Source organism: Gopherus flavomarginatus, chromosome 3 (genome assembly GCF_025201925.1).
Source record: "Gopherus flavomarginatus isolate rGopFla2 chromosome 3, rGopFla2.mat.asm, whole genome shotgun sequence".
NCBI classification, from domain to species: domain Eukaryota; kingdom Metazoa; phylum Chordata; order Testudines; family Testudinidae; genus Gopherus; species Gopherus flavomarginatus.
In genome coordinates this window covers 159957652-159972311 of record NC_066619.1, presented here as the reverse complement: position 1 = coordinate 159972311, position 14660 = coordinate 159957652, and the positions used below count along the sequence as shown (strand labels likewise).

The 14660-nt window shown below is 39.5% G+C and overlaps 1 protein-coding gene across 4 annotated transcripts in view; it reads left to right on the top strand.

The window, feature by feature from the left end:
* The window catches only part of WDFY3 (WD repeat and FYVE domain containing 3), a 313760-nt gene that overhangs the window by 119350 nt on the left and 179750 nt on the right, over positions 1 to 14660 (top strand). For 3 of the 4 annotated variants that reach the window (XM_050945097.1, XM_050945098.1, XM_050945096.1), the window contains 3 exons: positions 4611 to 4720; positions 8689 to 8850; positions 11421 to 11613. In XM_050945097.1, coding sequence (XP_050801054.1) covers positions 4611 to 4720; positions 8689 to 8850; positions 11421 to 11613 — 465 coding nt within the window. Of the gene's footprint in view, positions 1 to 4610; positions 4721 to 8688; positions 8851 to 11420; positions 11614 to 13025; positions 13101 to 14660 lie in introns of those variants that run through there. The other variant, XM_050945099.1, reaches the window with a different exon arrangement.

Here is a 14660-nt window from a genome sequence, read left to right as displayed (position 1 = left end):
TCTCTTTTGAACCCCGTTATTGTATTGGCCTTCACATCACCCTCTGGCAAGGAGTTGCAGAGTTTGACAGTGCGTTGTGTGAAAAAATACTCTCTTATGTTTGTTTTAAACCTGCTACCTATTAATTTCATTTGGTGGCCCTTTGTTCTTGTATTATGAGAAGGAGTAAATACTTATTTACTTTCTCTATACCACTCATGATTTTATAGACCTCTATCATATTCCTCCTTAGTCACCTCTTTTCCAAGCTGGAAATTCCCAGTCTTGTTAATCTCTCCTCATACGGAAGCTGTTCTATACTCCTAATAATTTTTGTTGCCCTTTTCTGACCCTTTTCCAATTCCAATATTTTTTTTTTGAGATGGGGCGACCACATCTGCACGCAGTATTCAAGGTGTGGGTGTACCATGGATTTATATAGAGGCAATATCATATTTTCTGTTTTATTATCTATCCCTTTCAACATTCTGTTTGCTTTTTTGACTGCTGCTGCACACCTAAGTGGATGATTTCAGAGAACTATCCACAATGACTCCAAGATCTCTCTCTTTAGTGGTAACAGCCAATTTAGACCCCATCATTGTATATGTATAGTTAGATGATGTCTTCCAATGTGTATTACTTTGCATTTATCAACATTACATTTCCTCCGCCATTTTGTTGCCCTGTCATTTAGTTTTGTGAGATCCTTTTGTAGCTCTTCACAGTCTGCTTCAGACTTAACTACCTTGAGTGGTTTTGTATCGTTTGCAAATTTTGCCACCTCACTGTTTACCCCTTTTTCCAGATCGTTTATGAATATGTTAAATAGAACTGGGCCCAGTACAGATCCCTGGGGGACACCACTATTTATCTCTCTCCATTCTGAAAACTAACCATTTATTCCTCTCCTTTGTTTCCTATCTTTTGACCAGTTACCAGTCCATGAGAGAACCTTCCCTCTTATTCCATGACTGCCTATTTTGCTTAAGAGCCTTTGATGAGGGACCTTTTCAAAGGCTTTCTGAAAATCTAAATGCACTGTATCCACTAGATCTCCTCTCTCCGCATTCTTGTTGACCCCCTCAAAGAATTTTAGTAGATTGGTGAAGCATGATTTTTCTTTACAAAAACCATGTTTACTATTTCCCAACAAGTTATGTTCATCCATGTGTCTGACAGTTTTGTTCTTCACGATAGTTTCAGCCAATTTGCCCAGTACTGAAGTGAGGCTTACTGGCCTGTAGTTGCCAGGGTCACTTCTGGAGCCCTTTTAAAAAATTGGCATCACATTAGCTATCCTCCAGTCATTTGGTACAGAAACTGATTTAAATGATAGGTTAGAGATGACAATTAGTGAGTCCTGCAATTTCACATTTGAGTTCCTTCAGAAATCTTGGGTGAATACCATCAGGTCCTGGAGACTTACTACTGTTTAGTTTATTTAGAGAGACAAGGTAGGTGAGGTAATATCTTTTATTGGACCAACTTGTGTTGGGGAGAGAGAGACCAGTCTTCGAACTTACACAGAGCTCTTCTTCAGGTTTGTTTTAATTTTTCTAAGAACATAAATCCTACGTTCCTTCATACTCCGGTGGTGGTTTTACACTTTTGCTGTATAGCTGTATCTTTCTGATCAGTGAACTTGATTGCAATTATAAGAGTTGAAGGCTTAATTCTGTTTTAAGTGAAACTTAGATTCCAGATAAAATAATGACAGTGGCCCAGGAAAGATTGCTACTTACCCTAGACAGGTGGATTTTTTAAGTCCTGCATATAACTAACCTTTAGTATTCTTTGTAAGTAGCATATTTCAGGCTTCCTTCAGCTATTTGAGAAGTGAAGGGATGTGAAACTATGCAGGATTCTCAATGACAGTGGATATTATCATTATTATGGTTTGTTGTGTTGATCAAATAAGTAATTTCTTGTTCACTTAAGAATAAAAGGGTACAATAGAAGTATTACTGTCGTGGTGATTGTATAAGTCCTTTTTATTTTTATTTCCTTTTTATTGGCTTTTGTTATGAACATTCTTGTGGCTGTCTGTGCTTTTAACATTTTGATTTTGTCTTTACCTTGGATGTTTTGTTTCTTAAAGTTGTTCCTATGACAGTAAATACATAAATCATAGTTGCTTGTCTTCTCACAAGCAACATTTTCACGTTGCCCCTCGGTAGATACAGATTACATCCGCCATTTCATTTATTTTGTTTGAGGTGTGAATAATATTGTTTAGGGATTCAGAGTTACTGATGTAAGACCTAAGTCTCAAAATTCACATTGATAGTGTCTAGGCGAATGATACTTTTCTCAATGTCATCACTAAGAGTAAAATTTTCAGAAGTACCTGAATCCATTAGATTCCTTAAGTCACTTTTATAAATGGGACTTGAAGTGGCTTTTGTACTTCTGAAACTTTCACCCTGTTTCCCAAATATTGCTGATGTCACAAATGATGTAACTGTTGAGTGGTTGGATATCATAAGTTTCAAATGTAAGATAGGTTGCTCTGAAATCTGTATTGCGCCTTCTAGAATTTAGCCTAATTATCCCTATGCGTCTGCTCAAATGGCTTTGGGTCTACAATTCTGGGGGACTGGGGAGGGCCATCAAGCTTCTCTAACGCCTAGCATGGGGATTGAACCTACACAGAGCATAACTGAAGAGTATAAAGTCAAGCTTTAAATCACTTTACCTTTTAACCTATTCTTTAAGCCTTGCTTTGTGCTGAGGAATCTCACTCCAGGATTTGGCCCCTTGGTTCCTCTCTCTGTCAACAGAAGTTGTGCTTCCAGTAGTGTTCGTACAGAAATTACAGGAACAAGGCTGTGAGCCAACAGCTTGGATAATAGAGTGCATTAGCAGAACAAATGTGAGCACTTAATTCTTCTATTACCGTTTAAACTCACCATGTCTTTTCATTTATTTTAATTGGGAAGGTGGATATTTAACTGGGTTTGTCAGACTTTCAGGAAAGATGGCTTCTTTGTACACTAAGTATGGAAAAAGTTGACCGTGTAGTGTTGGAAGTCCTGGAGAGAATGGAAGTCCTGGAGAGAATGGTTTGTAAGAGACTAAATAGAGTATCCAATTCAAAAGTATTGTATATCTTAGTTTATAATGCTCTAATACATGTTGGAGTTTAGTGTTTCATTAAGGCAAACATTTTATGGTTGCATGCTCTGACGTGTGTATTATTTTACTTCTTACTGTTTTGTTTCTGTTAGTTCTAGTTTCTTAGCCTCTTTATTAGAAGAGGGTTGAACCAAAATGACAGATCTAAATATCCCTTAATTTTGGAAGAGTTCATATCCATATCTGAACTTTTCAGCTTGGAACCCTTATGTTTTTCAAGAATTCACTTCTGAAAAATGTTAAAACCAAAAACTTAACCACAAAGAAAAGCTGTCCATGATAACCAATGAGAGTGGGAGGAGAGTAGCAAATTTTAATGAATATGGAAGAAAAATTAATAGATTTTTCTCCTTTTAAAACAAACATAGTTCACACTTGCTAACTTTGTTATTTTGTAGCTTTGGATGTTTGTTGTGGTAATTTCTGCTGTGAAGAGCTGACTATTGTCAGAAAGTGAAATAAATGGAGTTAATATTTGAAAACAAGACAAGGTGGGTGAGGGAGTGTCTTTTATTGGACCAGCTTCTGTTGGTGAGAGACACATGCTTTCGAGCTTATACAGAGTTCTTCGGGTCTGGAAAACTTATTCAGGGCAGGTCTATACTTAAAATGCTGCATTGGTGAAGCTGCAGCACTTAAATGAAGATACTCCTATGCTGATGGGAGAGAGCTCTCCTGTCCGTGTAGTTAATCCACCTCCACATGAGGTGGTAGAAGCTCACCTGTTGGACATAGCACTGTCTACAAGGGGGGAGTTAGGGTCAGTATAACTACATTGCTTGGGGGAGGGAATTTCTCAGACCCCTGAGTGAAGTAGTTACACTGACATAGGTCTGTAGTGTAAACCAGACCTCAGAGTGTCACAGCTAAATACAAGGTGGAACAGATTGTTTACCATAACTAGTTAACAAATATTTCAAGGGACCATTCAAGATGAAGTAGCCTGTTAATACCCCTCCAGTCATAGGGAAGAAAAGGAGGGAGGGCAAAGCAGCTGTGTATGGGGGGGAGTTGTTAGTGGGATTGTTGTAATAAGCCATAAATCCAGTGTGTCTGTGATATTTATTATCTAGCAAAATTATGAAATTAAGTTCCCACGCTTGTCCTTGGAAAGTGTTGTTCAGGTTTCCTCTGAAGATGAGAACTGATAGGTCAGATACAGTGATTGCTTTGTGAAAAGTGTTCACCCACGGGTGATGTGGTATTTTGTCTTTTTATCACTTTTATCATCTGTCCAGATGATGAAAATATCATTGATTGTATATCACATATACCATTGGTTTCGTGATGCATTTGTAATGTACCTCATCCAGTGGACTGAATGTCCCAATAGCAGCTACATGGGTGAAACCAGACACTCACTACGCTCTTGAATGTACTCACGCCGGAAAATTCAGAGTTTAACTTAAATTCTGTGTGACGTTTGTAAAGAAAATACACTTTCCATGCTACATCTGTTCACATAGTTGGCCTTACTTTTTTTTTTTCAACAGAGGCTGCAAGTCGTGCTATAGTCCAGTTCTTGGAGATCAATCAGAGTGAAGAAGCCAGTAGAGGTTGGATGCTGCTCACTACAATTAATTTACTAGCTTCATCCGGACAGGTTAGTTCTTCTTTATTATCATGAAAACCAAAGCAGAAATACCAAAATAATGTTTCCAGGTGTGCCGCATTCCTTGTTAAATAGCACACTTGAAAAGGGGCCATGGGAACATCCTACAATGTTCTGATTCCAAAGCTTACAGGTCCTAAATTCCTTTACATCTCCTTCCTATGTTGAGGTTTAATTTTATTATAGTACCTCTGTAGTGATTCTGTAGTTATGAATTGAAGTTGCCTGAAAGAATTCTCTGGGCCTGAAATTTATGTCTTTTCCTAGCTCACAGTTAAATAATTTTTAGGTAAAGAAGTAATAAATCAAAAGTGGCTTAAGAGAAATTTAACAGAGTCTAAAAAGTGCTTTCTGCACCTTAAAATCATTTTAAAACTGAAATAACTCAAAAATTCTTTACTTTAGAAGTAAAAACCAAACAAACCCTTGCTATTAGGTATTGATGATGTTCTCTTTGGGGACTAGATCTGATTAAAGATATAAATAACATGAAATATTATTTTTTTATTTTCTGTTAATGCATCTTTTTTGAATTAATCTCATTTTCTGTGAAAGTTTTAAAATATTCACTCAGTAGTTTATGAACAAATTTCAACCCAGAAGTTGTTCATGAAGAGTTTGTTTCCCTGCTAATTATTTGTGGTAGTGCATGACTAATCATAGACTTTAGGGTCAGAAGGGACCAATATGATTATCTAGTCTGACCTCCTGCACAAAGCAGGCCACAGAACCCTACCCATCCACTTCTATAACAAACCTCTAACCTATGTCTGAGTTATTGAAGTCTTCAAATTGTGGTTTGAAGACCTCAAGCTGCAGAGAATCCACCAGCAAGTGACCCATGCCCCACGCTGCAGAGAAAGGCAAAAAACCTCCAGGGCCTCTGCCAATCTGCCCCAGAGGAAAATTCCTTCCTGACCCCAAATATGGCGATCAGCTAAACCCTGAGCATGTGGGCAAGACTCACCAGCCAGCACTCAGGAAAGAATTCTCTGCAGTAACTCAGATCCCATCCCATCTAACATCCCATCACAGACCACTGGGCATACTTACCTGCTGATAATCAAAGATCAGTTGCCAAAATTAAGCTATCCCATCATACCATCCCTTCCATAAACTTATCAAGCTTAGTCTTAAAGCCAGATACGTCTTTTGCCCCCACTACTCCCCTTGGAAGGCTGTTCCAGAACTTCACTCCTCTAATGGTTAGAAACCTTCGTCTAATTTCAAGTCTAAACTTCCTAGTGTCCAGTTTATACCCACTTGTTCTTGTGTCTACACTGGTATTAAGCTTAAATAATTCCTCTCCCTCCCTAATATTAATCCCTCTGATATATTTATAAAGAGCAACCATATCCCCCCTCAACCTTCTTTTGGTTAGGCTAACCAAGCCAAGCTCTTTGAGTCTCCTTTCATAAGACAGATTTTCCATTCCTCTGATCATCCTAGTAGCCCATCTCTGAACCTGTTCCAGTTTGAATTCATCCTTCTTAAACATGGGAGACGAGAACTGCACACAGTATTCCAGATGAGGTCTCACCAGTGCCTTATATAACGGTACTAACACCTCCTTATCTTTGCGGGAAATACCTCGCCTGATGCATCCTAAAACCACATTAGCTTTTTTAACGGCCATATCACATTGGCGGCTCATAGTCATCCTGTGATCAACCAATACTCCAAGGTCCTTCTCCTCTGTTGCTTCCAACTGATGTGTCCCCAATTTATAACTAAAATTCTTATTATTAATCCCTAAATGCATGACTTTACACTTTTCACTATTAAATTTCATCCTATTACTATTACTCCAGTTTACAAGGTCATCCAGATCTTTCTGTATGATATCCCGGTCCTTCTCTGTGTAAGCAGTACCTCCCAGCTTTGTGGGCTTGTTTGGACAGAGTTAGTTTGCTGCAAGTTGGGGTGTAAATCTGTTGCACACTAAAAGTTCTCTCATGGGCTTTAACCTACTACTGTTTCAAATGGAAGTAGGTCAAAGAGCACTAGGGAACTTCTGGTGCTTATGGACTCTGCTACTGCAGCTAGTTGGTGCCTGGATTTTATGGATTTACATCCCAGCTTGCCATGTACTAACTCACCCTCTAGGCAAGCTGTAAGTCACGTGGTGGTGTTTATTCTCCATGACTGGATAAATTGAGGTCAGTCTACACTACACAACAAATTTTGGTATAAATACGTCGCTCAGGAGTGTGGGAAAAAAAGCACCCTGGAGTGGCATAATTATACCAACTGTAACCTCCTGTGTAGACAATGCTATATTAGCAGGAAAGCTTTTCCCACCGACATAACTACTGCCTCTCACAGAGGTGGAGTAACTAAGCCGACAGGAGAACTCTCTCCCGTCGGCTTAGAGCATCTTCATCAAAGTGCAGCTGGGCCAATGCAATGTTTGTAGTGTACACCTACCTTGAGACAATTAAAATAGGAGAAAATACGTTTATGGTAAGATAAGTTTAGGAGAAAATCTTTTATTTTGGAATTTGGAAATATTTTCACTAATAAAATCAGCAGTCTGAGCATTCAAACAATTAATAATTTGGCTCCATGAATAACAGTGGAGTGAACTCCTTGGGCTTACTAGGAAAAATATTTGTAAAACTTTTTTATCATCTAGCCACCTATACTGGGGAATGTGTACTTTGAAAAAATTTGTGAGAAAAATAATAGGAATATTTGAAAAGAATATAATGATCTTTGCTATCAAACTAAGATCTCACTGTGAGGATGAAAATAAAGAACATGCAAGAACCTAAGATATCCATAACAGATATTAGTCTTTGAGATGCTGATGACACCTTGACCAACTGTCCTTGTCTCTTGTCCTTATTCTATATCCTTCCATACTCTTGAATTATGTATGATCATTAAATTTGTTAGCCCTTAAGTACCCTAACTTAGAATTATCTGCTTTCGGTATGCTGATTCTTGCAGAGCATGTGGAATTTGATTTTTTTCTCACATGGATATCTTTGCAGGCTACTTGGAGCATCTTACAAGACAAAAAATTTGGGAATAAATAGTACCCCATTCATGGAGGCCACGCTGTATAAGGAGATAGTGAAGCCAAAGGCAATATGAGCTGTATTACTAAGGCTCTGCTAGCTGCCCTTCTGACGTATTGGACAATTGCATGCTGTCTTCTCTCTGCTCCCTGGTTATCTGTTCATATATCTGACCAAATCATCCCACCTACTTTTGCAAATAATACCAGACCCCGCCTCCCAATTTTTGGATTCTCCTCCAAATGTTTTCACATTTTTTCCTCACTCTTCTATATGCATGAAACAGCATAAAGCCAATACCTTCTCCTGCCAATCCAATCTCACATCTGTGATAACTGCAAGAAATATCCAACTGACGAGGTCTAGACTGAGGGCCTGAGGGGATTGTTGATTCTTACATTATTTTAAAAAGCTTTATAGTTTATAATCGCTAAGATCCATCAAGCTGATATAAATTATGCTTTATTATTTTTGTCTTCCATTCCCTTTTACTGTTTGTTACATTAGTTACTGTTTGTCGTCTTGTCTTGTGGTAGGGATTGTGTCTTCCAATGGTTCTAATCCTAATTGGAGCATTTAGGTGCTATTGTCATATGAATGATTAATTATTATTTTATTTCTTTTGATATATTTAGACCTTTCTCTGAGCGTCGTCTTATTTTTCCTCTATTTTTTCCCTGTTTTTGTTAATGTTGAAGAATACATGATTCATCATTACTGCAGTTTGGACACTGGTTAAATTTATAGGAAGGAAAAGTTCAACATTTTATGCAAGCTTCTATCTGTGTGACTTCCAGTAAAGGCAATAATTTGCATAATTAAATCATTCTTTCAAAGAATACAGAATGTCTTGAATTTAAAAGAAAATTATGTTGTATTTTTAAAAAATTCACTGTTACAATATGGTGAAATGTTACTGCCTTTTCTGTTTTTCAGAAAACAGTGGACTGCATGACGACGATGTCGGTGCCTTCCACACTTGTTAAATGTCTGTATCTGTTTTTTGACCTTCCACATGTGCCTGAGGTAGTTGGAGGAGCGCAGAATGAGCTACCTGTAGCAGAGCGCCGAACGTTACTACAAAAAGTCTTTGTGCAGGTAAGAAGATAATATAGGTGTTTGAATATATAGACAGACTTTTTCCCTTTAAAAAACAAGGGCGGGTATGAAAAATGGAAAGAGGAGGTTTTATTAGCTATCTCAAGAAATTGCTGTTGATCTGGGCCGGTAACTTCACACATTGAAGTTTTGTTCTCTGTTTCTTAACAGAGACAACTGTTTGTTAGCAAAAATGAATTTCCCTGCCAGCAGAGTTGAGATTGAGTACTTTTTTTCTCAGAAAATATTTTGTCCTCACAAATGTGTAGCACTTGAACTGGGCTGTTTAACACGGATGGCATGCAGACCACCTCCCCCCCCCACACACACCCGCCCTGGTCTTCTTTTATGTCTTTAGCCATGATAGTCATTTGAGTAAGTACAGTAAAATCAGCACTGATATTAATTTAAAAACGTGCCACCTTTATTTCTAATAGGGAAATAAATCACCTTCATGTGGCTGGAAAGGGAAGTCACTATTGTGGCTTTCCTGAATGAGTTAATTTAAGACCTTTTCAGCAGAACAGAAAGAATCGGTTAACATGTTGCAGTTTAGTCTGTGTACTTGGCTTGGAATTTAACTTCACCACTTTAAGTGAAATAAAGAAATAAAGATGGATGTTACGGCTGCATTTTATATAGCTCATACAATTATCTTTACTCTGTTTGTCAATGGGAGGAAGAGGGTAGACAGCGTATTTTTTTTACCTTAGAAACGGTTGTATTATGTTAGTTTATAATCCGATGTTGATAGACAGTTATATGTCAGTGAATATATCTGTTCATGCTAGCTCCAGTGTTCTTTTGTGCAAAGTGCTGTGCTCCCCCAACTCGTTTTGGCACACAATACCGTTTAGGATTGGCATTATGGGTTTAAATATGTGACACATTAAATACAGTACCTTTTTTATTGATGATAAATTTTGAGTAATTAAAAATATTGAGTATCAGAGGGTAGCCGTGTTAGTCTGGATCTGTAAAAGCAGCAAAGAATCCTGTGGCACCTTATAGACTAACAGACGTTTTGGAGCATGAGCTTTCGTGGATGCATCTGAGAAAGTGGGTATTCACCCACGAAAGCTCATGCTCCAAAACGTCTGTTAGTCTATAAGGTGCCACAGGATTCTTTGCTGCTTTTAAAAATATTGAGATATTGCACTTAATGAACAAATGTTCCTGGAATATCAACTTTTTGGTATGCTGTGCTTTATAAATGACACTTCAAATAAAAGGAAGAAGCAGGGGTTCCGTACCTTGTTTATGGAAGATAAAACTGATGGTGTTACTTCATTGTCTCAGTTTGTAAAGGGAAAGCTAACTTCCCGTTTGAAAGAGTTGAAATATCATGAATACGCCTTTGGCTGTTGCTCTGTATTATAAACCTCGTTCCTGAATTAAAGTAGTACTTTCTATCCAGACTAGCTGGCATGACTGGGATATGAGTTAGAGCTTGGGTTCTGCTTTCACTTGGGCTGATAATCTACCCACTTTACAGTGAAGACACAGGCTTACATACTAAAATGCCGACAATCCTCCGATGCCTTCCCATCAGGGCCGGCACCAGCTAAGGAAGCAGGTGCTTGAGGTGGCCAATACAAAGGGGCGGCACGTCCGGGTCTTCGGCAGGAATTCGGTGGCAGGTCCCTCTCTTCCTCTTTGAGCGGCTGCTCAACTGACACCGATAGGCTTTTTTTTTTTGCGCCGCTTGGGGCGGCAGAAAACCTGGAGCCGGCCCTGCTTACCGTAATTCACCCCAAGTGCCCAGAAGAACAGAACAAGTTCTCCCACAGTTAATTGTGAAAGATTTGTACAGTGGCTCCCTTACTGCAGCACTAAAGAAACATGGGATATGGCCCCAGAAGTCCTAGTAACACATACAAAGCAGCACAGAAACTCAGTTAGGGCTTTGCAGTGTGGCTAATCACTCCCGGCCAAGGCTAACTCAGATGCTCAGACCTGGGTGCTGATTATCCAAGTTAATTCTTCACTGAAGACATACCCAGAAAAAGTAACCTTACCTACCCCAATGATTTGCCTGCTCTTCATTTGGCCAAAGAGGCATGGATATTGCTCCTCCCTTCCCAGCCAATCAGTGCTCTTCATGTATTAGAAAGCATTAGAGTCGTTAGCTTGTTAACCCCTCTATCCTCGTTGCAAGAGTTGAACATGCTGTCTAGGCAGCAATTCTAGCCTCTGGCAGACAGTACATAAATGGAGCATATTTAGGACTCAAACTCTGATCCCCATGTGGCAGCATAAAACACTTAAAGTAGTCTGCTAGTTTAGCCCTTTTCATTACATTTTAATGGGCCTGAGGGTGGAATAACCATCAACATTTAAAGACCTAATCTTAGTCTTATTTAACATGGATAAAGGTAATTAGGGCTATTCAGGAAGCAATATGCAAGGCGAAGAACTGCACATTACTTTGCTAATGAATATAACAGTTCTAATTGGATGATCTTTTTTTGTGATCAGTTTGTATAAAAGTACCAATGAACAGAGTTCTGATGTTAAAGATTTTACTGTCCCTGTTCTGTTTTAATAATTTGAATGCCTTATTGTTTCAGATCCTAGTAAAACTGTGCAGTTTTGTGTCCCCGGCAGAAGAACTGGCTCAGAAGGATGATCTCCAGCTTTTATTTAGTGCAATAACCTCATGGTGCCCTCCCTATAATCTGCCTTGGAGGAAGAGTGCAGGGGAAGTACTAATGACCATATCGCGTCATGGCCTTAGTGTCAATGTAGTGAAATACATTCATGGTGTGTATCTTATAGAGATATTTGTTTTTATTCTTTTGTTCCAGTTTTTGTTACTCCCTTCATCCTGTAGTTTCTGTATATAATATAGCAAAAACTACTGTACTTAGGAAGATTTAAGAGTATTTGTATACATCTGTAGACTTAAGATTAAAACATCATCAGAATTGTTCTGTAATAAGGTTAGAGAGGTTCTTGTAGATAAACCAACTTCCCATGGTATCATCTGAGTTTTTTTTCCACACTTCAGTTTAATGTTGCAGAGCACAGGTTCTCAAATGTTTTCACAATGTGGAACATCTTAGTAAAGAGGGTTCTTTCATTAAAAAGTAATATTAAGAAGCTATTTGTGGTGATTGTAACTGGTGCTGGTGGCATCAGTTTGTGGCTCCTATTTCCCTCCTGCTTTTTGATGTAGCAGTAGCCCTTTGTGGAGGCAGGCAGGCTAGGTGCTTCTCATTTCCAGCAGCATGTGCAGGCACTCTACTTTTAAATAAAGTCCCTGGACATCTGTGAATGCAGCTGGACACAAGGAGTTGGAACCAGTGCGCTGTGTTCCGCGGGCTCTGTCTGAACATGAGATCCATGAAAGCTGCTGCTGTAGGGTAAACAGTGCATTATTTAAAACAACCAGTGTAATCTCACCAACAAACCAAACAAATATGGAGAGAATATTCAGATACATCCAGGTAATGAGACAAAGTCATTCCTGCAAGTCTCTTTTGGCCTTGTATGAGATAAGCAGCACAAATAATAGCTCTGTTGCCAGGGAAGTATAATTTCTCCAGAGGGTTCCATTGCCCAAGTAGTGATTTCCATGGTTTGCACACCATCTTCGCGTTATCCCTAATGGATCTTCAAATGGCAGTGTTCGTGACCAGCAATGAGTGTTATTAGCCCATCACATAACAGATATGGAATGTACCAGACCAAACCGTAAAAATTCTCCACTCAGTAGATAGAGTAGCATGCACTGCAGCAGCTGTGAATGCAGATGAACTAGGTAGAAGGATGGACACGTGTATTCCCAACATTGAGCTGGTGCACTTTTTTTTTTTTTTAATATAAAGTAGTTAGTAGTATAAGTACATACTGATTCTGCCAGTGTTTGGCATTTAAATTATAGAGAGTAGCTCTCAAATGGTATAATCTTTTTAAAAATAAATTAAACTTTTAAACTGGGGCAGGAGGGCAGGCACAGCATCTTTTAGCAATCTGTAATGTTAAGTTGGTTGTGAATACTCCCTGGAGAACGTTGTCTTAAGACTCTGTGAAATTGTGTTGGCAGCTTTTGAAATATGTAACCCTGCTTCCATATATCATGCAACACTACAGGAAGTTTGGTCTGCAGTGTTTCTCACACTAGCCGTTCACAAATTACAGAAGACTCCCAACTCAGCCTAAACAGAAAATAAAAAACAGAACCAAATGAGTTCCTCATTTTGCTTTCAAAGACCCCCAAAAAAGTAAGGAACCTACTGGCAACAGTGGTAAGCATTTTCAAATATGACTTTAAAGGGGGGACAATTGTTCCCAGTTACATCTTGGATGACATTACACAAAATCCGACACAGACCACAGATCACGTCAGGGCCGGATCTAGCGTTCTTGCCGCCCCAAGCAGCAAATAAATAAATAAGCGACTGCGATCAGCGGTAATCTAGTGGCAGCTCTACTGCTGCTGCTTCTACGGCAGCAATTCAGCGGCAGGTCCTTCACTCCAAGACGGAGTGATGGCCCCGCCACCAAATTGCCGCTGACCGGCTGGACGTGCCACCCCCTCTTCATTGGCCACCCCAGGCACCTGCTTGCTACAGTGGTGCCTGGAGCTGGCCCTGGATCATGTACTCCCTTCCGAGAAACTGTCATCTTTTAATCAGGTTTACTGTCATGAACAGGTTCGGTTCCAAAAAGAGACAGTAGAGACTTTTGCTTTTTTTAAGCCTGATACATGATTAACTATTTAAATGATAAAGCACACTGCACTATCAATGTGTCTCTTAATAGGCCAACCAGGTTATGTCATCCAACATGCGATCAGTAAAACAACAGACACTGGTACAATCGCAAACTAGATATCTTCTTTTCCAGCCACATTCACCAGAAGATGCATTCACCAAAAGATGCACATTCACTGATCGCGGCGTGCTTATTTATTTATTTATTTATTTGCTGCTTGGGGTGGCAAGAACGCTAGAGCCGGCCCTGACGTGATCTGTGGTCTGTGTCTGATTTTGTGTAATGTCATCCAAGATAATACATTAGGGAATGTTCTTTCCGAGTGCCTGTTTTGAACATCCACACTGCAGCTCAGGGAGAGAGATGGATGTTGCAACTTGAATGGCAGTCTGGGCTCTCAAGCCCACCTGCCTCCTTGGGTCTGAGCTCTGATGGCTAGCCCAAGTATCTATCAGAGACACAATGTTCACACCACTATTTTTAGTGTGCTAGCTTGAGCTCGGCTAGTGTGAGTCTGTCTGCCCAGGTTGGGAGGCTCACTCCCAGCTGCGGTGTGGATGTACGCACCTAGGAGGATATTCTGTATCTGCCAGGTGATGGTAAGCTAAGGCTTGGCTAACTGATGCAAGGCACGTGAAATAAAGAATGTACCCATCAATCTAGCCACAAATATGGGGCAGCTGTTGATTGAGTTTTGTCCATGTGACAAGTGAATATGGATTAGTAATACCCAGATCTATGTACTGCAGGATGGGAGCTGAAATAAGACTTATTGCCCTGTTCGTGTTCAAGGATCCTTGGCCATGCAGAAGGTCCAGCCTCACTATTTCCCCACCAGAATAGCAATATGAAAGAAGACATAGGATGCTGTATCCAAGCATATCGCAAGAGACAACACTAAGGGTTTTCCCTTGAGTCAGTAAAATAGTAGACAGTGGTGTTTTTTAATAACCTAGAGGAAGGGAGATATTTTATGATTGATTTATTGTAATTTGTCAGGTTTCAGAGTAGCGTCTGTGTTACTCTGTAGCCGCAAGAAGAACAGGAGTACTAGTGGCATCTTAGAGACTAACAGATATCTTTGAGCATAA